At 43.0% G+C, this 26,217-nt stretch overlaps 1 protein-coding gene across 5 annotated transcripts in view; it reads left to right on the forward strand.

The window, feature by feature from the left end:
- The window catches only part of LOC133342055 (zinc finger and BTB domain-containing protein 16-A-like), a 64,398-nt gene that overhangs the window by 25,505 nt on the left and 12,676 nt on the right, over positions 1-26,217 (forward strand). For 4 of the 5 annotated variants that reach the window (XM_061550961.1, XM_061550964.1, XM_061550963.1 and 1 more), the window contains exons 8-9: positions 9,163-9,249; positions 24,941-25,114. In XM_061550961.1, coding sequence (XP_061406945.1) covers positions 9,163-9,249; positions 24,941-25,114 — 261 coding nt within the window. The remainder of the gene's footprint in view (positions 1-9,162; positions 9,250-24,940; positions 25,115-26,217) is intronic. The other variant, XM_061550966.1, reaches the window with a different exon arrangement.

Here is a 26,217-nt window from a genome sequence, read left to right on the forward strand (position 1 = left end):
TCACCTCACCTTCCTCCATCCCTCACCTCCCCTCCCTCCCTCCCTCCCCTCACCTCCCCTCCCTCCCCTCACCTCCCCTCCCTCCCCTCACCTCCCCTCCCTCCCCTCACCTCCCTCCCCTCCCTCCCTCACCTTCCCTCCCTCCCTCCCTCCCCCCCTCCCTCCCTCCCCCCTCCCTCCCCTCCCCCCCTCCTCCCTCCCCCCCTCCCTCCTCCCTCCCCCCCTCCCTCCTCCCTCCCCCCCTCCCCCCTCCCCCCTCCCCCCTCCTCCCTCCCTCCCCCCTCCCTCTCCCTTCCCCCCCCTCCTCCCCTCCTCCCTCGCCCCCTCCCGCCCCCTCCCTCCCCCCTCCCCTCCCAGTGGCACATTTCTCTAAACAACGCGACCCGCGCATTGGCTCGTGCGCCGGCGCATCGTGCGTCACGACGCGTGTGCAAAGTCGCCAACCGCCCCCACGCCACCGCCACCACCACGGCCACGGCCACCACCACCACCACGGCCTGCCACATTAGAACGGTTGGGGCAACCGACACGCCAGAGGACTGCGTGTACGAGATACAGATGTGGCAAGCGATGACCACCTCCCCCCCGCTGCCCCCCCCGGGCCATTAAATTCCTACAGTGATCCAGTAAATTCATCCAGGGTGGCGGTGTGCAATTATCGTCCGCGCAGGGTGCCCCCTATTGCAGGCTGTGCGTTGGAACGTGATGCTGGGTTTTGGATACGGCTGTCGAGAGCTGGAGTGGGCAGCTTGCCAGAGCAGCAGGGTACAGTATGTACAGTCTGTACCCTGCCAAAGGATTACTTACTGGTTTCCTCGCCCGTAAACAAATAACTAACCCAATAAACATGCTGGCGGCTGCTGCTGCTTGGGCGAACACTCAATACCACGACGCATGCCAGCCACAAGCCCTCGCAAAATGCCATGAATATATCAGATCTTTAACTTGATTCCAGGGGAAAATAGAGGGTTGTTTTTTCTCCTTCATTTATTTAGATTTTGAATGCATGCCTTATTCATACAGTCCTAAGGGAGATCTCTAATACTGTGTGAGGGTGCATACAAATTAGTGTTTTGTATTGAAATTATGGCACAGGCGTTTTTATTTCTCGACAAGGGTTTTTATTTTTTTATGTAAAGCTGTATGATCTTTCCACATAACGGGCTAATTTATTTACACATTAATTTGACTTCACGAAAGGCCCCCATGCCCATGATTCATGTTTAGTGTGGTCGTTATAACAGTACATGCTGTCAGTGGGAATTGTAATGCATACCACCACAATCTGCAGTGTCGCGCTCGCCTCTATTTCAATGCTCTTTCATTTTGAAGCCCTGTTGGTCATGTTCCAGTAATTTCTTTGGTGTTACTGTACACTTTGTTCTTGGCTGAGCTGGAGTGCTCACAGCATGTGCATTTTACCCCTTCCCTTGCCCATTTCCTTCTCTGCAAGAGAGAACAGCTTGTGAAATATTGATTAACCCATTCGCTGTGACTTTGCAGGCACAGATCATGCTTCTCAGCGTGAGCAAAGGATGCAAAGTACGAACTTTGCGTAACAAAAACATTTATAGCTTGCGTAAATGTAGTCTGTTAGCCTACGTTTTCCTTCTTTGTATGGCTAATGGTGTTGCAGAGCAACAGATATAATGTTAGCCTATGATTTGCGATATGAAATTTGTTGTGCTACTTTGCTTTTACAAAAAAAAGAATATCATCATACCCATCTTATTTCATCCAAAGTTGAATCACATGGAACTTGCCATGGTTGCCTTAGATCTTTATCATCCAATATCTTTATTTCTATCACAGTTTTTTCTCGAGTCATGTACATTTTTTATCTTTAATAGCTGTTAATGCTCACATGCCAGTCACTCGTATGTACGATATTAGGTCGCTACTTCTGCATAATGTATCTGGCCTCGACAAATATGATAATTATTTGAGTAAGCGACAGTTTCATGAAATTGTTCAAGAAATAATTTTTGCTAAAAAAATGTTCTAATCGTTGGTTCAAGGTTATGCACAGACGTGTTATTGGATTAACTACAAGTCACAGAATATTGAGACATTTATGTATTTATAGTCGTCGGTTATATGCTGATTGAATTTAAGCTGGCTCTGAAAATGCGTGCTAAAGTTTGTGCTGGGAGAGAGTTAATAGCGAGTCACGCGCTTATAAGGGAAACTATGCTGCCTAATAGGCCATCCTGACATGCATGTCACCGTGATCTGGAGCAAGCAATGTTACGAGCTTTAAAAAGAACAGATCTGGTCTTCATTTCACTTGCCACTTCACTCGTGCCGAGATGTTGCACGTAATTAATGTGGGTAGAGATAAAGGACTTGTTGATATACAGCCATAATGCATGTAAGCAGCTGTGTACGGGTTTGCGGTCTTACAAAAAACAAATCTTGATCTTTGCCATTAATTTATTTGGCAAGGGGGAAAAAATCCTCATTATTTATCCAGTACGCCCGTATTACTTATGTTAGACAAAGGAGGATAGTTTTTAATTTTTAATTATCCTTTTCAATTCATATTTTTATTTGTTTTTAATTAAATTTAATTACTGTTTTGCATGGCACCATAACTTGTCCGGTACAAAATGTCTTGAAGGATTAGGGGGGGGGGGAAACATCCCAGCGACTATTTCGATTTATATTCTTTTGCCTGCGGTTTGTTTGTGAATATTTGAAGGGTTATCACTTCAAGATTGGTGCACAGAATAGAGTTGGTACATGTATTAAGTATAATGTGTTTTCTAAGGTGGTTCATTGCTCAGTTGCTCTGCCAAGCATCTCAAGCTGAATTTTTTTTTCTGTTGACTGTACTGACTGGCTGTTGGTTAAGTGGGCGGGCAGGCTGCCTGGCTAGGAAGGTTCCAGGGTTTAGTAAACACGCAGTGTTTGGGAGGTCAAAGTGACCTCATTGGCGAGCACTCGGCTGATTCAGACATTGCACGATGTGCTATTGGTAGGACCGCTGCTTGGCAGGGCACATCTGCATGATAAAGCATAACTGTTATGTAAATGTATCTCAAAACAGACCGCTTTGCGCTTTATATGGCTAACTGAATCGGGTTTCCATATGAATTTAATGTTTTTGTAACATTTTATTACCATTTCGTCTGCATCGGTAGCAAAGTTGTAAAAATAGTTTACTGATCATTTTTTGAGTTTTTACTTTTGAGTTATGAGGCTTTTTTTCTTTTTTAAACGTAGGTTATATGGGCTGCTTAATTTTGTGTTGGATTTATATTGTACTCGTTAAACGTAAATAATTTATTGGTAAGCCTAGAAATCTCTTTGTTTTAGGATGGCTTCCAAAACAATAGCTCACTTGTTTAATAGCAAAGGCACACACATCTGTACAACAACATTATTACCTTTGCAGATGAATTTCCTCGCCCCTTTATAGCTTTGCTTCAAGGATGACCTGCCGTGGATGTTTACCACTTTTTTTATTGTAAAGCCGTGCAGAGTGTGTAAGAAGATGAATAATATTTACCATGCCACTAATAAACTGGCCTCCCGTGCAGCTGTGTGGAATTTGGAATGGGATGGATGCACTTTGGCCCACACTAAGGAGGAAAAGTTGCTCAATAACCACATGTGCCATTTAAAAGTTGGGTTTGTGTTCTGTTTATGACCTCTTTGAACAGGAAACTGGCAGAGACACTTACGAAGCCTTCCACCTGTTGACATACGTCTCATTGCCTTCTTTCTATTGGCTGGGTACAACATTATCGGGTCACACTGTTTATATCTTTTCATAAGAGGGCATATTTTATTTTTATTAAATCATTGCCTGCTGTAAAATGAGTAAGGAAGCCTTTTTTTTTTGAATGGTCACATATTCAGAATGGTCTTAGCTCTCTTGCTGATTTTGAGTCTTCATATCAATCACTCTGGGCAAACAAAATACGATTTTTTAAAGCAGCGTGTTGCTCTGGCTGAACACAATAGAATTTCAGTTGCATTGTGTTAAATTGTACACCGTGTCTGACCATGTTTTGTTGGGGATGGTAGGCGGGATTGTTTAGTATTAAAGTGATGGAGGATCGTAACCGTTGCCCTCATGTTGATAGCAATTGACAGGAAGTTTTTCTCGTGCGGTGAAATTCGCATCCGTACTGTGATTACATGTCGTTACAGTCCTCTTTTTTTTTAGTGCCGGAAGAAGAAAGCAAAAATCAGTCGCCAAACTGACGAGATATTCATTCTAGATTTGAAGTTTTCGTGACTGCAAGGATCCATATACTCTTAGGCTTTTTTCGGTAAAGTCATGTAGGTAAAATTTTTTTATAAATTAGAAATGTCCCCACCTGAAGACGGACGCTTGTGTTGCGCCCGAAACGTCGTGATTTAATTTAGTTGTTTTCACTTTCATTCAATTTTTTACCTACGTGACTTTACCGAAAAAAAAACAAAGATATTCATTGGCGAAAAGTGTGTGTGTGCGCGCGGGAGGGTGGTCGTTAATATCTTTCTGGCAGTGCCACAGTACTTGTTGTAGTCGACAGCTGTTGTTTACATCTGTTATAAGACTGCATAAACGATGGGCCAAAGGAAGAAGTGAGATCATCATCCACCGGAATGGTGAAGCAATCAATCAGCATCTAGACTTTCACAACCCACATTCCACCATGGTGCACTGCATCATAAATGCCTTACATCGTAACTTTCCCCCCCTTCCCCATTGGTAATCATGTGTTCCCTAAGTGGGGTATAAATTGTGGCGTTCTATCAAAATCTCAATTGTTGTAGATCAGTAGATTTTTTTAGGTTCGAATTTAGATTTTTTGACAGTACCCTTGTACTTTTTACAGGTTTTAATAACACATGAGTATGAAAAAGTGTAACAGTACGGGATACATAAAATAAACACATGCTTACGTACAAATCTTGTACTTAAATGTTATTAGTTTCATCAAATTTTATTGACAACGTTTAACCGGTCTCCCACCATTTCACTGCAGATAAAAACAAATAAAGTTGCAAAATGTAGTTCCGTACTTCATAAAAACCCAAACAAAAGTATGCGCGCACGCAAATAAGAAACTTAAAGGCCTAGAGCACCTGCCATGGGTGACCTAAAGTGGACTGACACTGTATCACAGGCCAGCTGCCTCTCAGAGTTTCCCGTGGGCTTTTTGACCTGCTCAGGATGTTGTTAGATCTGCATGCCGATAATCCCGCTTCCCTCTGGCTCCGGAAGAGCCAGGGTTAGTCTGACTGCACAGGACGTACATACAAGAAATCCCTCGGGGGCGTTACAGGGATTTTCTTTTGTCGTAGCTAGGCCGCAATTATGAAGAGTCGAGGAGCACGTGTAAGAAAAATCGTCGAGGCCTTCTTCTGGTCAGGCACGTGTTACTGCAAAGATAAAGATCCCCCCGTTTCACCTTAACAGAGACCGTTGGGGCAAGTGCTGTTAGCGAGTAGCACAGGCAGGTGGGTGGCCAGCACCACGCCCTGCCACTATATCTCCCCAGTGACGTTGTTTTTACACACCGCATCAGGTACTAATTTGAGGCTGAGTCCACCTAGGAGAGGCCCAGAACCGGTTCAGATAGATCGTCACTGGTGTTGGCCTCGAATCGAACTCGGGTCGTCAGGTTCAAAGCGCGCTAACTGCTACACTAGTGCTGGACATGTATGCTGGGGAGCATGGGCTGACTTAGCCCCGTGAACACCAAAAGAGGCACCAGCAGAGGCACCATGCGTTCACAGCAGGGCATGTGGCGTTCACAGCACATGGGGTGGTGCGGTGGCACGGTATTAAAACATTTTCCCACTCTCCGAAATCAAAAACGCCCCCTTCATGTTGCAATGAGCTTGCTTGAATCCATAAGATAAAAATAGACCTTAATTATGCCCCTGCTAACAGATTTCACAGTGATATTTAACATTGTTTAGATTTTTTTATCCTGCGGCAGATAGAAAAAAAATCATATTTACATTTTGATGTATTATTTCTCTAGTGCCCACTTTGATTTAGTAGGTAATTTTAAGCTGCTGTTTGAAAATGAGTTGGCATTCTGTTCAGCTTGCTACATGTGGTATATAGAATTGAGGTTCAAAGAAGAGTGTTACTTGTTTCGAGATGTGTTTGTAGCTTGGAATTCCAGCCAGGGGAAATGTGATCTCTGGTTTGCCTACTCCTGATGGAGAAAAACACATTACCACAGGAAAGTGGCCGTAGCATGCTATCATTTTACATGTACCGTATAGCAGCTTGTGTTGCAGCCTGCCGTTTAAAACCATTTATTCCCTTTACACGTAGACCTTCAAATACACGCGCGCACAGCTCCACTTTCAACAGCCAAAAGATGCGGCCATTCCTGCAAGGACGCTTTTAAACGGGGGAGGGGGGGGGGGGTCCACTTAGTGCACGGCAAAATTGGATTGGGAATCGGTAACAAATTTGAAGTCAAATATTGGCAGGACCTCGTAGAACTTTCCGTAACCCAGAACTTAAAGTACGCAGGTGGCTGAATGGGAAGAGGCCCCATTTAACGTAACACGAGTGGTGTTTTGGGCTAAAGGCTTGGCCAGACCCCAAGCCAATGATCATTACCACGTGTTCGGGGACTATTTATTGCTCACAGTTGGCTATAAGCCCTCGCTACATCCCGGTTACATTCTCCTTTGACAGTTTTGTCAGGTCATGTTTACAATTCACTGAAAGAAGTGTAATGCCGTGCGCTACGGTATGGTATGCTGTACGTCATGTTGCCACGAGTGAGTGCCGCAAATGGCTTTTAATTCTGGAGCGGCGCATGCGTACGATGCCGAAAGGATCTGGTGCGTTTGTGTGTGCTTTTTTTTTAAATGAGTTGGTCAAAAAAAGTGTGTTTGGCGTTCACAAGTCAAATAGGTTTATTTATATACTGTGTACATTCCGTTAGTGGGTTTTTTACTGGCGTATTGTTTCAGGGTCTATGCCCATTTTTACATTGGTGCTTTGGGGTCGAGCTCTAAGATTCTGCTAAATTGCGCTGTTATTCCAGCAACCCGAGTTCGATTCCCTGCCCTGGCTGACCTCAGCAAGGTGATATCTCAATCAGTCTTGTGTCAACCTCCTCCCAATTCACAACCTCCTGTGACGAACAAGGCCATGGGGGGGGGGGGGGTCTTCATTCAGCAGTAGATTGATAACAGGGTGTAAACCATTACGAGTGTTGTAATGTACATGCTTCACGTAATAGGTATATTTAAGGGAACATTGTATAACCACGTTGTGATATGTGGTATATATTATGTAAACATTCATGTCCTATGTTATTTATTGCCTCAGTGTGGCCAAGTGAAAATAGAATTTAAATGTTTGAATTCCTTATGCGGTTGGACTGAGATTTACTTTTAAACGTAGGTCCTTGGGACTGTGTTTTTTTTACATACTCCCCTGACACCACCTCCTCTGCTTTCAGTCGTGAGTATGAGTTACCGGGTGATTTGTAAGTGATCAGACTTGCTTCATGCCTGGCGGGCGGGGAGATGCTAACCCCTAGGGTAGGACGTGTAGGGTTGGGTGTTTACAGAATGGCACCACTCCTGGTTTAAGAGAGCAGAGAGAGAAACCCGGCTGTCCTTTTTCCAGCTCTGGAAAACACCGGATGATGGCGCTTTCTATTCCTGAACATCCACAACCCCCCCCCCCTGCCCACCAATCACCCACCCACCCATCATCGGCGACACTCCCTGATCTAAACCTCGCTGAACCTGCGTGTCGGCGCACGGCACGTGTTGATCGCGGTGTTACTTACAGGACGGCTGCGTATTATTTCGCGTACATATTTTCATGAGAATTAAAGTACCCCCCCCCCCGTGTATATAATAAATGCGCATGTGCAAATGTGCAACGCGCGTGTAAGAAGGGGGGAAAAATGCCACGGAACATTTTGCATGTGCTGGGACAAAGGCCATGTCAGGTTTGGCTCAGGTGCTGTGACCTTTTGCAGTGAACACGTTCCAGCATTAGGGCCCCCAGTGTTCATTGTTTACCCATGGTGTGACACTTAAAAAAAGGTTAATTATATTCATTTAGCATATTTATTCCTCTTACCATTTTTTTGGTTTCGAGCTGAAGTCTGATAATTAAAAATGTTAACTGCACGCGCATTACGAGTACTCTAGTACGACTTCCGTTTTCTATTTATAATTCATCAGATTTGTTTAAAAAAACGCATTCTTTTTTCCCCTCATTATACAACATCAGCAGGACCTGATCATCTATTTTCCTGAATGTACGCACGCACGCACGTGTTCGTGCACTTGCGTGGGCGCAGGTCCAATACTGTACACTTTTTGTCACGGGATGCCAAAGCCATTAGCGCTAGCGAAATAAATGAGGAACTGAATTTATAACAAAAAAACTTTTGCAGTGCAACATATCCAGCTGCTGCATACAAAAAAATTAGGAACCACGGTGGTTTGGGGTCTGGCCTCCAGAGTACAGTGACTGACCCATGCCAAACTTAAAACCCATTGGATATAGGCTCCACGAAATAATGTGAACAACAGAAATGGTTTAGAGTTTTTGTCGCCGAATTTTTATCCTCGCTGTGCTCTCGCTATCTCATGAGATGAAGAATCCATTCAGGTCTCTCACATTTAGCAGTGTAATAAGCCTCGTGTGTTCGAGAACAGGTCACGGAAACGGTTATAACACAATACTCCTTATTCTGTGCTATCGCTACGTGACTTGACCGAAAGAACCAAGAATATGAATCCCTGCAGTCACGAAAGCTTTAAATAAAAAAAATACAATATTCCTTATGCATTCCCTGAAAACATCACTGCTTATGAATTCCCTTAACACAGTACCACTTATGATTTCCCTTTAACTGACGCCTGGTCATTTTCCTACCCTGCCCTACCACAGAGAGTTTGTTTTTTTTCTCCATTACAATACATAGTCTTATAGCCCTGCAGATATTAACAACACAACTGTACTCAAGTGGTAAGAACACTTACTTTGTGCAAATGTAACAACCACAATGGACAAATAATTAAATAATCAAATCTTTTTTTTTGGGGTGTTCGAAACTCAGTGAAGTGCACATAAACTGTTTATGATGGTGGGTGGTGTGTTTCAGTTGCTGTCTTTTTATTTAAATCGTCCGCATGTTTACTGTTTCCTTGTTTTGTTTTTAGCAAACGGGCAAAGTTACTCCTGCGAACAGTGTGGTGCCGCATTCACCAAAGAATCCAGTCTGGAGCATCACAGGGAGGCACACAGAGGTAAAACAACAATAACAACAACAACAAACCCTTTAATAAACACTCGCAGTATCTGTCACTTTCACGAACAAATGTTGTCGATCAAAGCTCCGCAACTTGTCAGGCGAAACACATGTTATTCAAGCACAAGAGCCGAGCGTCATTTCTGAGGCCCTTCAAAAGTTCTTGCCGAGCTCACGTTGGCATCTCCCATTGACAAAGTTTCCTTTTTTAATTGAATCGAGTTACTGTACAATACATTCCTTAAAGTCAAGTGCAGTTCAGTGCACGCGTGAGTGCCAAAAAGAAGGTGGCACGCCTGCTACATAATGTATATTGCATCGCATTTTGTGGCTTGGCATTACGCCAGGCAGCACAGGGGTTGGCATTTTGCCAAATCTCCTAAATAGTCACAAGCCGTCACATACTACAGGGTAGAGGAGGAGGAGGAGGGGGCGGGATGAGAGCGCCACGTTATTCAGCCGTGTGGAGTTGCGATGACATTGCGGTGCACAAAGGAGCCGTCAGAATTATAGTATGGCTATCCGGCTGCGCTCTTGATCTACTGTATATCCCGTAGTGTCAACACGGTTTGTGTTTTTCTGGCCCGTGTTGCGATCCGTCACCACCATCGTATTATTGACCTTCGACATAGAGCCTCTGCTCTGGGCTCCCTCTACCGCACCGGCCCCCCTCCCTGTTTACCCCCCCACAAAACCACCCCGTGTACCCGGGCTCTCCGCCAAGAGAACATTGTGTTCCTGTGGCGTGCAGCGTAGATCAGAGGCAAACACTGTGTGTGCGTCTTGGCCCGCACGGCCAAAGGCTGCTGAAAATGCGGTGGTAAATAAGCAGATCTGTTTCCACTCCGAATACAATAAATGATGCATGAAGATGCTTTACTTTCCATCACGTCACACATGAACTAGCCATCCTTTTATCATGACTAATTTACGACATTAAAACCGAACTGCGACACGCGACTTGTGGCTGCTGCTTCGTGACCACATCTGGTTTGGGTGTAAAGAGCGGAGGATTTCAGATGTGCGATGCAATGTCAGAGAAACATCGGTGCCTTTGAAAAAAAAAACACGTTTCACGTGTTTCGACAACAATCTCTCGCTGCACGCTTATGTTTCTTACACAAATGTACGAGTAAGGTGTGGTTTGGCTGAATGCATTACATATTTATTAGTTGTGGTATTCAACATCAGTGTTGTGTTGTGCAGTTTCATTTGGTTGCTTCGTAGTCTTAGGTCTCCTTTGAAACAAATATTTTTAGACTCAATGAGATGTAATCTGATATCTGTACAATATAAATATGAAATAATAAAGCATTTCGCATAGCTCATACAATGATGACTTAACTGTAGAAGCGTTTGTGACATAACCCGCACAGATATGCCAAATGAGAATTGACTAATCCTTTGTAGCTTTGTCATTCACAGCTCATAATCCATTTGTACATTAGCTGATGTGGTGTGCAGTAGTTATTGGAGTGGCATTAGCCACTCTGGCCATTGGGTAAGTGAAGTGGCATTGCCTTAGGCCTCCGGGTATCAGGTTATAGGATGCATTAGAGTAGACTTAGCATGTCCCTATTATGGGTAATTTGGCCAGGAATAATTCTCCTCTGGGCATATTTTAATTTGTTAACAAAGCACGAGCATGTTTTTGCGTAAAATAAATCTTACATTACAAATGCTACCGTATAGGCATTTTAAGAGCTGTGGTTTGAAAGTCGGGTGCTTCATTGGACATTGAAAGGAGTTTAAGGCATGCGTGTAGTTATTTATATAAACTTCCAACAGATGGTTTATCGAAAAAAAAGGTTTATTTGACATAGCAAAGTTATGAATCAGACAGGATGTACTTCAGCAAATTGTTCTTTCCAGAGTGCTTAAATAACAGATGTATTTAAGTACAAAAAAACTTTTTTTTTCAAATCCCCCGAAATAATACCACTGTGGGTTTTTTTAATGGTTTTTACTTTATTTTAATGTTGTGAGTCACTTGCTCAGCAGCGTACACAGGTCGTGTGCCTGCTGTGCTTGAGACACTTGTTGTTCGACTCCGTGCTACTTCTGTGGCATCATCAAGTGGACTGTGTTCAATGTCCCAGGCCAGGCCAGGCCAGCCCGATGATTGTGTCTGCAGGCTGCTCCAGATGTTGGCCTTGCCCTTCCGGCACTTCGCATAGACTTTGCCGCTAAACTGGGCAGCACATGCCAGCCCTCATCAGGGGTAGTTTGAAATTGATCTTTTGTGTTATTTTGTGGTTCTTACCACCCTCCTTCGCCCCCCCCGCCCCCCACCGCTACTGCCACTGTTATTTGTGGGTTTACGTAAGAATGCTCAGTAGCGTGCTTTTTCTGCCTATGATAGAACTCGTAAGCAACTGTCATGGTTTTCCCACTTTTGATCTCCGACTCACTTGAAGGAAACTCATAACCAACGTGAAGTGATACTAATCTGCGTGAAATATCCTATCCATTCTATGTTGATTTAATGGGCCATTATGTACATACTGAAGTGTACAATTACGCATGTATGTGATGCCAAATGTTATGTAAAATATACTTTATCAACAATCATTATAAAATGGCATTGCCTTATACAATTAGAGAGAGAGAGAGAGAGAAAAAAGAACAACCTTACAGAAGTATATGTTATAGATTAAATAAATACAGTATTCCCCAAACGTTAGTTCAGGAGCAGGTACCTTTAAGGCTATTAGGTTAGTTGTGTTTTCTTTGAGCATTTACTTTATCTGTGGTACGGTGAACAATTGGCCAGTGTTTTCGAGGAATGCCCACTCGAGCATATTGTGCAGACGTCTAAATTGGCTCCTTTTGGTCGAGGGTTCGGATGTACCGCATAGTTGCGCAGTAACAGTAGATGAGTTTATTGGGTCAAATGGCCAAAACAGCTGTTCTCAATCTTCTTTGAAGCCGTTTAATTCGTTCACGGGCGCATGCAAAGTTTGTTTTTCGTTGCCTACCAGCCATTAAGTGTGATTATGGCGAGTCTGGAAGTTTTTGGGAAAGTTTGCATCGTGACCTATGCACACACGACATGTGTTTTAATTTGCAAAAATATTGCTCGAGTTTTTATCGGTTACAATAACGTGCAATGAGAAACGAATAGGATAATCAAACATTTTTTCAAAGGAAATTGACAATATAGATTTAATCATTACGACATGTTATATATTGCATGTGTCACTTAGAGAATAAAGCTTGAAGTGCAATACCCCGTAACTCACACGTGCCGCAGCATTACATAATGTTTTATCGTGTGCATTCGACTTAGTTCAGTTTCCAGGTAAAGGCCAATGATTTAAATAAATTGACTCTCTTTTGGCACGAGAGACTTTTGCGAAAATACAAAGGGAAAAAATACGCAGAAACGGGAGAACAAGGTGCACCCAATCGGTGTGACCGAACTGGCGGTAAATATTACGCAGAACGCCTGCCTCGGCAGAGATCGTAATGTGGCGCATTTGGGAATGTTGTTTTCCAAACAACTGTAAAGCCACTAACATAATAAAGCCAGCTTACAACAATAAAAGAGACCGGAGCTTGAAAGTATTAACCCTTCCCCCTCCACCACCACCACCACCGTCGTCGCCCTCCCCCCAATGGCTCTGGCCGGAGACGCAGGGGCAGCGGTTTCCATTTCCAGGCCGCTCAGTAATCCCAGTTCCCAGCCCATTCCCTGCTGACTGCCCAGAAATTCAGCCCATTCAGGGTCCCTTTCAGCAGCCAGGGGTCAGGCCTCGCTTGACCTACCCCACTGAAAACTGGAACACCCCTCCCTTCGTCCTCCTCGAGCTCTTTGTATGTACAGTGCTACCAGCCTGGGTGAGCGGCGTTCTCATGCCTCACTTTTTAATTCACAATTGTAAGGATTCCCGTTGTGTCTTGTTGCTTTGTGGCTCAGTCTTTGGCATTCATCAAGGGTTCATCCCTCATAGTAAAGAGGGAAGAGAAGGGAGTGGGGTGGGGCATGAAATGTATTCAGTAAAAGAGATACGTTATACTTATTAACTTATGCAATGTAAACATTGGCTACAAAAAGGCCATAGTTCCAGACTGTGAACACGTGTGTTTTTCGGAGGACAGAATGTATCTTCGTTTGTGATACTTTACGAACCGGGCAGAATATTCGATTTGACCTCATTGCAATAGAATGGAGGAAAGTGTTAAAAATATCGCCCGAACTTTTTTGTCCGTTTCAATTGTCCACTGTTCTACGCACTGCCCCCCACCCAAATGTGCATTTGGCCTGGGTAAAAAACTCTGACATTCCATGCTGACCATGCTTTCCGGTGGCTGACTGCAGATTAAAGCTGCCTTGTCTCGTGTTACAGCCTCCAGTGAGAATTCACGGGGAGATTTACAGAATACAGGTTGTGGCAACGGGTTACGGATTTAAGTTGTTGTTTTTCTCAACGTTGCCAGTTTGTAAAGAAAATGCCACTGTAAAATGTTTTGGTATCCTGTCTGCATTACTGCTTTACAGAGAACGGAAGTGTGTTATCTAAGATTTGTGCAATGCGTATCGTTGTTGTCGAAGCTTATTCAAATGTGTACCATACATTAAAAAAAGTATTTTTTTTATACGGGACATTCACAGAATTCGTGAAAATGAATCATCCTTTTTTCTTTGTTGAAACTAGTTTCCCAGTGTAGAATGCTTAGTGTCAGCCTCAGCTGTTTTACGGCTAAATTTAGCATGTACTGCACACACATCTTCCCCTCCCATCGAACGGATAATGACTTTACAGTAGGGAAACACTGCCGCCTCCGACTTTCCCATCCTAACCCTGCTTTGTCCTCTAGCACCTCCAAGTGCCAACATGAAAGGCAGTAGGCAGCATCGGTGCGGGATGGATAGCTTCCCATTATAAGGGGAAGCATCTTGTCACTGATAACATCTCTGCAAGGCTGACAGATGACTAGCAAGCCGAGAGCCACCACCTCATTAAATGAGCCTGTGAGGAACAGCTGCCCCGGGACTTAAAAGGGCCCACGACTGTAATGTGCAGAAACAAAGCAATTGAAGATGTACTGCCATGCATGCGTTAACCCGTTCCATCTTACGAGAGTTTGCCTTGCGATGGCATGCGCTTCCAGCATTCGGGGCATCGTAGTGTACGTGTATTTCACAGTTTGCCTTTGTGCAGCGGTGTAACCTGTGTTCTGTTTAGTTCGCGATTCAGGTATGTAAGGCAGAAAAAGCACATTTATGTTTATCTTACTCTTTAAATTTGGATGGTGTTGACACTTCCCCCCCCCCCCCAAGCAGGAAAAATGTGTTCAAGCCCAATGCACTTTTGCGTTTTATTGATCTGCTTTATGCTTTAAGATATTTGGCGCAGTGTGGGGGTCGCACTTTACTACGACAAAGCAATTCAATATTGGAAACGTTTCCAGTACAATATGTCTGGCACATCGGAGCAATGAGAACGGTTTGGCTTTTATTTATTTTGTTTCGTGATAGCGATGTCGAGGCATTTCAATAGAATTAACCAAAGCCATTACACTCGCAGAAACACGATTTGGTTTACGTTACCTTTTTTTAATGCATCGATGTTCACGTATCTTTTAAAACCAAATATCTGGATTTATAAACGTGAATGCGTTGAGCTGACAAAGCAACATGCGTCTTTCCCTCTGCCCGGGCAAAGCAGTCGGAACAAAAGGCAAACAAAGGGTTGCAATGGGGGTTTGGCAGTGTTTGCAGGGAGTTAAGCACAGTCCACTGTATATGTTTATCAGCCAGTTCGTAGCTGTAAATTATCCCAGATGAAAAAAACAACTTGTTGCGTCTTAAATATATTTACCATTGTCTTCGCAATAGACGGATCCCCCCCCCTCCCTTAATGCAGTATTATTATCATTATTTTTCTTCTGGCATTTGAACTATACACGCTTGCAATGATAGGGGTGAGAGAGAGAAAAAAAATTAGGCTTGGAAGCGAGCATAGTGTGACGCATTTCGACCTTCATAGGGATGCTAAAGCCAGCTCCGCAGAATGCTGATGTTAGTGATGCGACGATATTCACACGTGAGCAAAGCTGCCGGTACGCTAAGCTCTGTTCCCGCCTCAGCCCGCTAACTACTGTCTTGCTCTTACATCGAGATGTGTTTTTTTTTATCTTTGGACCTAATCTGCTTAGACTATTGAATTTGGTGGGCAGCAAGAAACCTCCCAAGATTCTAGTTTCATTGAGCATGGGCCTTGATATTTTGACACGCGTGACCTACCGTTGACCCTGAAAAATACCTTTTTTTTCATACAGCACTTAAATGAGTGTTTTATGTGCTTTAGTGCCACGTTATTAAAATGTGACCATGCATGGCATGTATTACCTTTAATTACCCAATGCTACCTAGGTGAATAGAAACCACCACTTCTAACACTTTTCCCAAAGCATACTGAGCGTTATTGCGAAATTTATGCGTGCGGCTACGAGGTTAATCTGTCTGTATTTTAACTAGGTTTTCAGTTTTGATTCCAGGGTTTTTTTTGGACCCGTTTCAAATTTGTTTTGAAGATAATATTCTTTTTTCATTCAGGAGTTCTATTTTCAGCATCTTATTTCTTTTCTTTTAAAAATCATATTTCACAGATTTCACGAAATGTGTAAGAAGGGTTTGTGCCCACTTATAAGCGACTTTTGAACCAGTTGGTGTTCTTTGGGGTTTTGCGTAAGTGTTCCTGCGATGATTATTAATTTAATGACTCAATGTGTAATGTGTTCTCGTACTAAGCCACTGCATTTAGCTGTGATGCATCAGCACATATCCTGTTTTAGAAGGAGGCCCTGGGGGTGCGCTCGTATTATGTGCGTGGTCAGTTTGACCGTGATTCAAGCACATGACGGCCTGCTCCAGCAAATAGTTCTGGCACGATGACCATGCATCTTGCCCAATATCCCCCCCCCCCCCACCACTAGCCTCCCCTCTAATGGATAGGGCTTCATGAAATGATTTGGCCCCACTGGCAACATGGATTACATTTTGCATTGGTCACACGTTATATTCAGATTGGTCACGTGTGGAGTCAAGATGACCACGCTGCCCCCCACCCCCCAATATTAATCTGCCATCTACACGAAATAAGAAAATACCTGGTCATAGTTCATAGAGTCGTGCTACTGGATAGACTATGCACATATCCACAATTGGAAAAAAAAACAGTGCAACACAGTCGAATTGATAAGGCCTGTCTGCCTGAATGAACTTTAATTAGTTTATAAGTGTTTTTCCTTCGTTACGTATCCAGGAAATAGATGGTAAGAGGATGGTCATTGATGGAGGTGGCTTAAGTGCCTATTTTATCTGTACTCTACTGAATTTGTCTATGCATATGAAATACTTGTTCACATTGCTTTCTTAAACCAACTGAGAGGCATGCAATCATTGAGGCTTTGCATCTCTTTTGTAAGGGTGACCTAGTTAAGGTAAGAATGTCTTTAAGAAAGTCTTAATTACAAATCATTGAACATGCCTTAATTAAGTACAAGAACTGCGTTATTGACTTTCTCGGAGAGAGAGAGAGAGAAGAACGCCTTACACTTTCAAGTGTCGGTGCAGTGGTGTTTCCAGGACTCACAAGTCCACTTGTGTCCATGGGAATGGGATGTCGCAAGCATTCTGGTATCGTCTGGCTTTGACAACGACCAGATTGTTTGTGACTGTTTGTGTAAGCCAAGCCTGCATCCTGCACTAATTGTGCCAAATAACAAGCACATGTGCTAAAAAGAAAAAGAGCGGGGCTTACAGGTTGTTCACGAGTGTCTTGCGCCACAAAAGAGAAACCTTTGTGAGGTTTTCAGACAACTTAATTTTCGTACTTGTTGCACCATTGTGTTATACTCACCAAAACATGATGTTTCTGAATGTAGTAATGCTGATTTTTGTTTCTTTATTATTTTTACCACGATTCATCAATACTTTCCACAACCTCTTCACGACTTTCATGGACTATGTTCCGCGTTAGATATTTGTTGACAACAGCCATGATCAATCCACTGCTGGATGAAGGCTTCCTTCCACATGTCGCCAGCCCTCGTGGTCTCGCCGATGCCGTTGTCCGTCTCGTCTCTGCACCTTTGCACTCATCAAGTCGCATCATCTCTCTGTGCTGCTCCTTCCTGTTGGACGTTTTTCCTTATTTTGACTGCCATTTCATCACCACCCGTCTTGTCCATTGGACATCATCGTTCATCTTAGCGACGTCCTGCCCGTGCATTTGTTTTTCTGAACTACGTTTGTTCTGTTCTGGCTTTTAGCGTGTGTCTCTCTCCGTCCCCCGTTGTTGAATGTTTCGGATTTTGTTCTGCTTTCTGTGGCACTGTCCATGTGTCTGATTTTTGTCATCGTAGTTAATATGCACCAATTGACATATTTTCCTTTAGGCATATTGTTCAATGATGCTTTTTTAATTTTGCCAGTTTTTCAAAATCACTCCATCCAGATCTAGCTCACCTCTTTAAGCTCACATTTAGATCCCAGTCCACATTAAAAATTACCCATTTGGAACCAATGCCATTTTTAATTAGTTTACAGTTAAATTCCTCTTTTTTTGCACTGATAGGGGAAAACTAGGGGTGGGGGTCCCTGTTATCTGTGTTTTTGGCTCACATTTTGCTTCTTTAATCCAAATGAAGTAGCATAAATAAATGTGGATAATAGAATGACTGACGTATTACTGAAAGACCACTTCTGGGTAAATTTTGGATTAAATGCGCAGATTTTCTTTTTACAGATAAATTAATTTAAAGTGACGTACGGGGCATTCTTCTTATTCGCAAAAAGCAGATAGTAGGATACATTTGTCGACACTGTGTTCGTACACTTATCAGCACTTGAGTGCAGATAATAGGTTGAATGATAAATCACAAGCAAGATATTGTAGCACATCTGGGCCAATTCTCACTGGGTTAGCTGCATGATCAGTGTAGATATTGTGATAGATTTACCACCACTTGCAGGTTACTCCTATTATCTGTGAAGTATGGAGAAGATCTGCACAAACAGAAATCATAGGAAGGTCTGCAAATCGTTTTGAGGTTGCGGGGGATAATGTGCAGCGGGTGGTAGGAGGTTAGATAAAATCGGTTTCGCTGGACTGCATTATCTAAACCCTCAAACACTTCAAAATGCCTTCACGTGCTCCATCTAAACTCTATCCTGTGACATGTGTGCGAGCAGTGGTGATGATGTGTATCTTAAAATGGTTATACGTACAGTGCTTAGTTTAAAAAAAGATTATCAATGAGCAATCAATGCCATGAGGAGATTGGCGCATCCCCATATTTCTGGAAGTACGGTCAGAAATGAGAGTATTTGCTGTTCATTTTCATGCTTGAACCGCAATGGTTTTACATCATTGCCTTTCAAACAGGTATGATCAATTTTAATATTGCAGTGTGTATGTGTCCGTGTGTTCTATGGTATAATGTGCACGTCAATATACCATAATATTGAAAGGATTTCTCCCTGCAGGGATATCCCTGGACATTAATTCTCTGGTGTGTGTCCTTTGACTATGGTATCTGTCTCCCTGATGTATATGAGCCTTTGCATCGGATTTCATTTTTGTGTAGTCCCCCCCCCCCCCCCCCAAGAATGGATATTGAATTGACTGAGAGCAATGCTCAATGCATTCTATAAAATTTAATTGCTGCGCATTTGAAAACTGTTTAATTGGCACGAAACCACCCACATTAAATACATATTCCGCCTGCTAAATACGAATAAAATATAAACTAATTATCAATGCAGCGTACGTCGGTTTTATTTGCCCATTGTGAACTTTGGGCGTGCGTGTTACACAATGCATTACATAGTTTACGTACGTGTCTTAGATGCAAATAATGCTTAAATAGCAACATTATTGTAAAATATGCGCGCACATAACAGTTTAAATCTTGACTTAAAGCTTTCGGTAAAGTCACGTAGATAGTACGTGACTTTACCGAAAGACCCAAAGCGTTTGAGCACATAACAGTTTGTTTTGTGTATCTCTCCGCAGCATGAAGGGCCACAGGTTTGTTCGTTGAAATGTTTTCCTGTCCATATACTTAAATTATAATGGACTTGCAATTAACTTGGTCTTGTGATAGTTGATATCTCAAACATCGCAGTGATTTGCTGCTCCATCTCCTGTGTACAGCCCTTTCCAGTGATGGACATTTCCTATGGCCAGTGGGGGGGATGTGGGGGGTCTACCGAGAAACCAACCACTGTCGACTTCCCCACAAAGTGGTATTCGTTTTATCGACTCAAGAGAGATGATGGGTTGAATCAACCCCCAGCCAGGATTTGAGCTATATATACTCGTACACAATAGACTCCACTCCATCCCCCCCCCCCCCCCCCCATTTGACTGCGTGTTTATTTTAATATGCCAACCCCCTCGTATAATTTAAATTCATTTCCTCTCCTTGTTCGCACTGCTTGTAGCGCGTACCCTCCGGTGTGAGGTTGGCGGTGGCCGCGTGGTGAATTTGTGTAGGTTGTTTTAATTAGCGCTGTGTTTTTGGCGTCCGTGTTTGTGCACGGGGCTTGCGCGGAGCGACGCACGCGAGTGAGGAGAATGCTAATCTCTAGATTTTCCCCTCTCAGCTTAAACGCGCCTCCCTCTCCCACGGGCCTTTCCAAGCGCACGGGGTTCACAACCCCAGAGAGACGTGCGTAGCTCAAAGGGTCGGCGAGAGATGATTTACGAGTACGGAATACAAAATAACCATTCTCATTAAAAAGCCAGAAACCACTGAATAATACAATAAATGGTATTCTTAACCCCTTGGTACATTACAGGCCAATTTGTGCGTGTGCGTATTCCAAAGGCATGGCAATTAACATATTGATTTTTGCTGCGTATCAGTAATTTCATATTATTCTTATGCAGATGATTTTAGTGTGGGTTTTGGAGATTTAAAAAATAAATAAATCGGCTAACATTTTACTACTATTTCCCAAACCTACCATTCTTAATTAACATGTTTTTGTATGTACACTATATACTATCCTCTGTTTGCACACCATATACTATCCTCTGTTTGCACACCATAAATGAATCCGCTTTTTTCATGTTTCTTCCAAAACACATCGTAACGGTAAATTAAGAGAACCAGTCGCTTTTGAAATAGGTGTCTATACAATGCATAGCACGCTTTCTCTGTGCCTGCACTGTCATTATTCAAATGTAAAGGATTTGTACGCTATTAAAATACGCTGCCCTGGCCACTTACATTTCAACAAATATGTACGGTGTTTTGCATTGTGATTGTGCGTCCCCATTATGTGGTTCGTGGCTCACGGAATTGGCCTTGCTCGAGTCCAACCCAGCAAGCGCCCGCTGTGTTTAGCAACTGTGCTCTCAAGTGTTATACACTGCATTCGCAAAAAAAACACACACATTTTAAAAAAATTATCATTGTAAACGATTTCTTGTATCGTGTGCAAATGTACCATTGGTCGTATATGCACCCCATTATGTAGACATTTGCAGTTGCAGGACGGATTGTATATTTAATGTACGCATGTATATTTTTTGTACGATATTGTGTGTTTAGGTGTGGACCTAGGGCGAAATTTATCTTTTATGGCTCTACACACACACAACATCATTTCACTTGCTGTCGCGTTGGTGATGTTTGGGTGTTAGGTGTTTGTACATTACAAGGTCTTAGTCACTGCTTTTGAAGCCAACCAAACGGAAACATTTCTGGGGCATACAACCGCCAAGATATTTGTCCAACTGCTTTAAGGCTGAAATCCGAGGCGACAGCTGTAATAAGACGCTGTGCTGACCAGATCTTGGTGGCTGCAATTTGCCAAATGTCAGTCAAAGCAAAATCAAGTGCGGCCTGTAAACCACCCTTAATAAAATGTCTTCCTTGTGTTCGGCAAGGCAGGTGAAACAGTTAAATCCTGTGTGTACATTAATATTTCCATTGCTCTTTTTCCTGCTCCTTTCATCTTGTGCCATCTGCAGACTGCCCTCTAACCCAGGGCAGCTGGTTTGCCACAGGCAGCCTTCAGGGGCCACTACACATTATTAGCGGGCAGACTTCTATTTTAAATTCAGTGACCCACTTCCAACGAAACACTTGTGACCAGTTGGGACATAGTCACGGCCCTACAACAGCTGTTGTCCAGTTCCTTGAATGATTTAAACCCTTTACGGGTTATTGTGGCGTACAATTGAAAAGTAAACACGCTTGTTTTTGAGCCATATGCGCCACACGTGTATTAATTCGAGACCACATAATACACGTTGCACAATTGCGGCGCGTTCATGTGACGATGTTTAAACCATGAAAAATTGTTATTGCTGATCTGTTTACCCCAAGGGTTTGAAGTACTTAATGTATTGTATGCAAATGTTCTATAACAGAACATTTTGTATGGTTTTGGCAAGTCCTTTTTTTCATGAAATGTCATACATTGTGGTACGGAGCTTGATATTTTTCAGCATTCACGATAAATAAACGTTTGTTAACTTTTTATTGACATGTCAAACTTTGATGATGTTTGTAATACAAGGTCAAGCAAAGTAGGCAGAATGGTTTTGATTGAGTAGGCAGGCTGCCATGCTAAATAGAGCCAGCCTATTTATGGTCAGATTGAGCAATGTTTACATTTTACTATTGCAATACTTGTGAGGATATTTTAGTTTTATAAAAAATTCCCCACATACTTTGGCTTAAATTTGTAAAAAAAAATGGTGTGGGTGGTGGTGGTCATTGTGATATCATAAATGCATCAACATTTAGTTGGCATTTATCATTGCTGTAAACACTGCAGTTAAGTACACAGTGTTCCAGCAGATCGGCTCAGTAAGAAACAGTGAAAGGCATGTATATCCCACTGCCTTGTCAGGTTAGATTTGTCTTGGTCTGGGTGGGCTTATCTCCTCCATTGTGCTAATGGCCAGAGCAGCAGATGCTATGGTCTGTGCAAAGGTCTTTTATGTCTCAGGCTATGCGGACTGGTTCCTGCACTTTCCCTGGAAGTTTTCTGGAACGTGAAACAATGCAAAAACCTATGCAAGGAATGTGTCGCTTTACTTAGAAGTGCCAAAATATGGTGAAGATGTTAAAGGAATGTAGATTCTGGGTTATGATTTAAGTTTTTTTTACTCCAGAAACCACTCATGTCTATTCACTTGAGGGCTACAAGTGAAAGCTTAATATCAGGCCTTTGCCACATCTTCATGTTTGGTGTTTAATACATTTTCAACATTTAAATCACCCTTGCAATGTAGTCCCATTGCAGTTAAAGAATATAACAAAAAATAATCCTTGTCGGATGAGTTAATGCTTGTAAAAAAAGTAAGGGATTTGTTTTTTTTTTATTATATGGGCCGTGACGCTGGAGGTTAATAAGCTTGCTTGGGCTACACGGGGGTGCTGCCATCTTGAAATTCCACAGTCCCTATGCAGCTTTGCGCTTGCGTAACTTTGCCATTGCTCTGCCGCAGATGAAAATTCCATGAAAGATCCGGGAGCAACCTCGCCAGAGGAACAAGAATAACAAAAAACACCCAAGTCCTTTTCCATCTCTTACATTGCCATCTGTGTTGCCAGTCAATAGAGTAAAGTGGATGCCGAGTTCAAGATTGAATGCAAATTTTGCCCAAAAAATCTTTTTGTGTGCAAAGTAAGCTCTAAACAGAGAAGGGGAGTATTCAAACCACCGCCCGATTATTTAACGCTTTTTCTGCTTGAACCATGTTCAAATTCCACAGCAGGAGGTGGGACATTCAGGGACAACCTTTGACCCCTGCACGTTTTGACTTATAATAGTCATGCTCGTAGCTTTACATTAAAAGGAGAGTACACAGAATGCAGAATGCCACTTGGGGGGTTTGGAGTGAATTACACTGCCAAGGCTTGGCTACAGCTAAGCCAGCTTTCTTGGCTAACATATTTGCTTGGGTTTTTTTTCAATATAAATTTCGCTCATGCAGTTAGCTTAATTAGCAGCGAGTTTACGTAGTTGAATTTGCACAAAGGTGAATACATTGTACCAGAGCTTTAAACTTTGAAAACATAAGTGAATGACACAAATTAAAGAGTTAAGCAGCGTTATTTAAAATAAATGAATATGTAAGTCCACATGCTGGATTAAGGCCTCCTCAAGTTTTGTCATTCATTGGGGAGGGGGGGTGTGGGGGAGTGATTCGTTTTACCATACTTTACCCATTCTGGTCAGTGTTGGTTGGTTGAAGGGTTGGTGCCAGGACTGGTTTAGATATCACTGACCACTGACGCTGGTCTTGTTTGGGACTTCAACTCATGTCGCGAGTTTCATTGTGCAATGTGCTAGCTGCTGTGCTGCTGGTCCGTATAGCATTGCAATGCGTTGCTCAATACAATCTTTTTAAGTTATTTTGTTTGTCATCGAAGTAAAACACATTGCTAGGTTTGTGCCCATGAGTCACCTCAACTTGGACACAGACAAATTTAAGCTTTTCTCTGAATAATGGGCATTTCCTGAAACATCACTCTGCCATTCAGTCGTATGTTATTATGCAGTATTGACGACGATGAGTGTGTTGCTCTTTAATTGTATTTTGAAGTCCGTATTGTCGCGTACTTACAGACTTGAGTATTCCCACTGATGCCCGCGTCAAATACTTATTGGCTTCTTGCGTTGCGGTGTCATAACCCAATTTACTCCCGCAATTCTGTGCAGGTCCTCTTCGATTTTGTGAAGCTCTCTCATTGGGCAGTTTTAGTCTCTTGTGAGCACCACAATGAATAAACAGAGATAGCCTGTGAGCAAATAAGTAGCAAGAGTGTAGAATTAAGGAGAGTGGCTCTATGCTTGTGTGTGCAAGTGCTGGCACGGCTGTTAGCTTCCTGTGCCGTAATCTCCTGTGATATTGGTTTGATAGCTGTCCACGACTTGTTCAGATACCACTTGCCACTGGTAAGTGGTGTACAATCAAAGTTGGCTATCTTCGTCTCCACCGCAATGATGCCCAGGGACTCAACTCAGGCTGAGTAGACCTAGAAATAGCCACTTACCAGTGGCAAGTGGTATCTGAACGAGTCGTGGGCTATTGCGAGGTCTACTCGGCCTTATTTGAGTCCCTGGGCATCATTGCATTGGAGACAAAGATAGCCAAGCTTGGCTGTAAGCCACACAATCCGTTATGTGCCGTGCCAACCTTAACAGGTGTTTGCTGTTTAGAGCCTGGAAGATAAAGTGGAAGTTTATTTTAATAATGCATTTTTGTTTATTCCAATTGTGTTGTTGGAATCATGTCACAGGACGATGACGTGTTCGTTCGAAAACTCTGCAGCCAGCAGAACATCACCCTGTGTTAGAGAACTTGATCCTGGAATGTATCACCACTGAACTACTTCTGAAGTGACTTACATCCCTTGGAGGAACCTATTAATTGCACGCAAAGTTTGTTTACCTCATGGCAATCGAACTAAATCTTTTAAGTCTCAGAGTTGAAATGAACCACGTTTCGTGAAACTCCAAATATAATGTGATTCTTGTTTTTGTTCATTTATTCTTGACCGAAATCGTCAACTCGCTACACTCGAGAATCCCGGTCTAATCGACCGTGTGCCGAGTTAGTGCTGTGACCCCCTAAGCCTCCTGGACCATCTCCTAATTGGAGGATCTCTTGCTCACGTGCATGTGCGTGTGTGTGTGTCTCCACTTACAGCAGAGAGCGGAATGGCCTACTTCTGCTTGCTGTGCGGGAAGCGTCTGCAGACCCAGAGTTCCCTGCTGCAGCACATGGAGGTGCATGCTGGGGCGCACGAGTACGTGTGCGGGGAGTGCAACCGGACCTTCCCCAGCCACTCCACTCTGAAGCGGCATTTGCGCTCACACACCTGTAAGTTGCACAGCCGTCCATCCCTTCGTCGGTGGTGGTTGGAGGGATGGCCTCAAGTGCTCTTCCCAAGATGGAAAGTTACCCGAATGTTTAGGTTTTCTCAGCCAAGATTATGATTCCCCAGATGATTAATTTGGGTTCGGCCCACGCGCTGATCCTGCCAGAATAGAGTCGTTAAGAGTCTCCACCAGCCAACACAGCCAAACATTAAATTAAACATTAAATTGTCACCTTGTTTACAACAGTGCAACGTGTCAATTGTTATGATAGCTCACCGGTAATAAAAAAAAATCCAGAAAGTTAGATTGACATGAAGTCGGATTAACTTAGTGGATTTTTATTTTTACTTCCTGCAGCTTGTCCTGATGATCCTTGACTTAACCAAAAACGTCGTATTTACTTGTTATATTCGGTTGTTAGTCTTGCTCTTCAGCTTACTGGTGAGCGTATGCATTATTATTTGGCTCGTTGAACGCTCGTAAATCACGTGACAATTTCATTTGTCTTGGTGTGTCAAGCAGAGGGGGTCTTAACGACACAATTTTTGGCAGATAATTGTGGTCTATCCCATAAAGCAACTATGAATCAAGTGCCTGTGTAATTGTGCAGGGATGAGTGGAGATGACCCAATGTTGTCCTTGATGTGGACGTGCTGGTGGGTGATTGTGAATGGCGGTTGTATGTTAGTGTTAGTAGGCTTTAAATGCACGTGATAGAAGAGCGTGTGGAATATTTCCAAATTAATCAGACAGATTTTACCAAGTTAATTGTAAATGCAAGATTTTTTTTCTCATATAAATTAGCTTGTGGCATCTGTACCTCAACATGTTTTCAGTGCCTTATTCTTGGATTGTGTACTATCTCAAGATACAATTTTTTTGTTTGTATTGAGTAAAATTGTCATCATTGTACCGCAAGTGTTTTTACTGTGCATGTGTAATTGAAAATGGACCACACAGCCTGCCCATTGTGAACATCATTATACTGTGTGCCTGTGGAGAACTAAACACGTCTTACCCATGTGGGACAATCCTGATACGTTTGTGAGTAATGCAGTGGATGCAACGCTGAATACATGCATGCTATGTATATCTCTTGGCTCT

Source organism: Lethenteron reissneri, chromosome 13, assembly GCF_015708825.2.
Source record: "Lethenteron reissneri isolate LAM-NWPU_2019-01 chromosome 13, ASM1570882v1, whole genome shotgun sequence".
NCBI classification, from domain to species: domain Eukaryota; kingdom Metazoa; phylum Chordata; class Hyperoartia; order Petromyzontiformes; family Petromyzontidae; genus Lethenteron; species Lethenteron reissneri.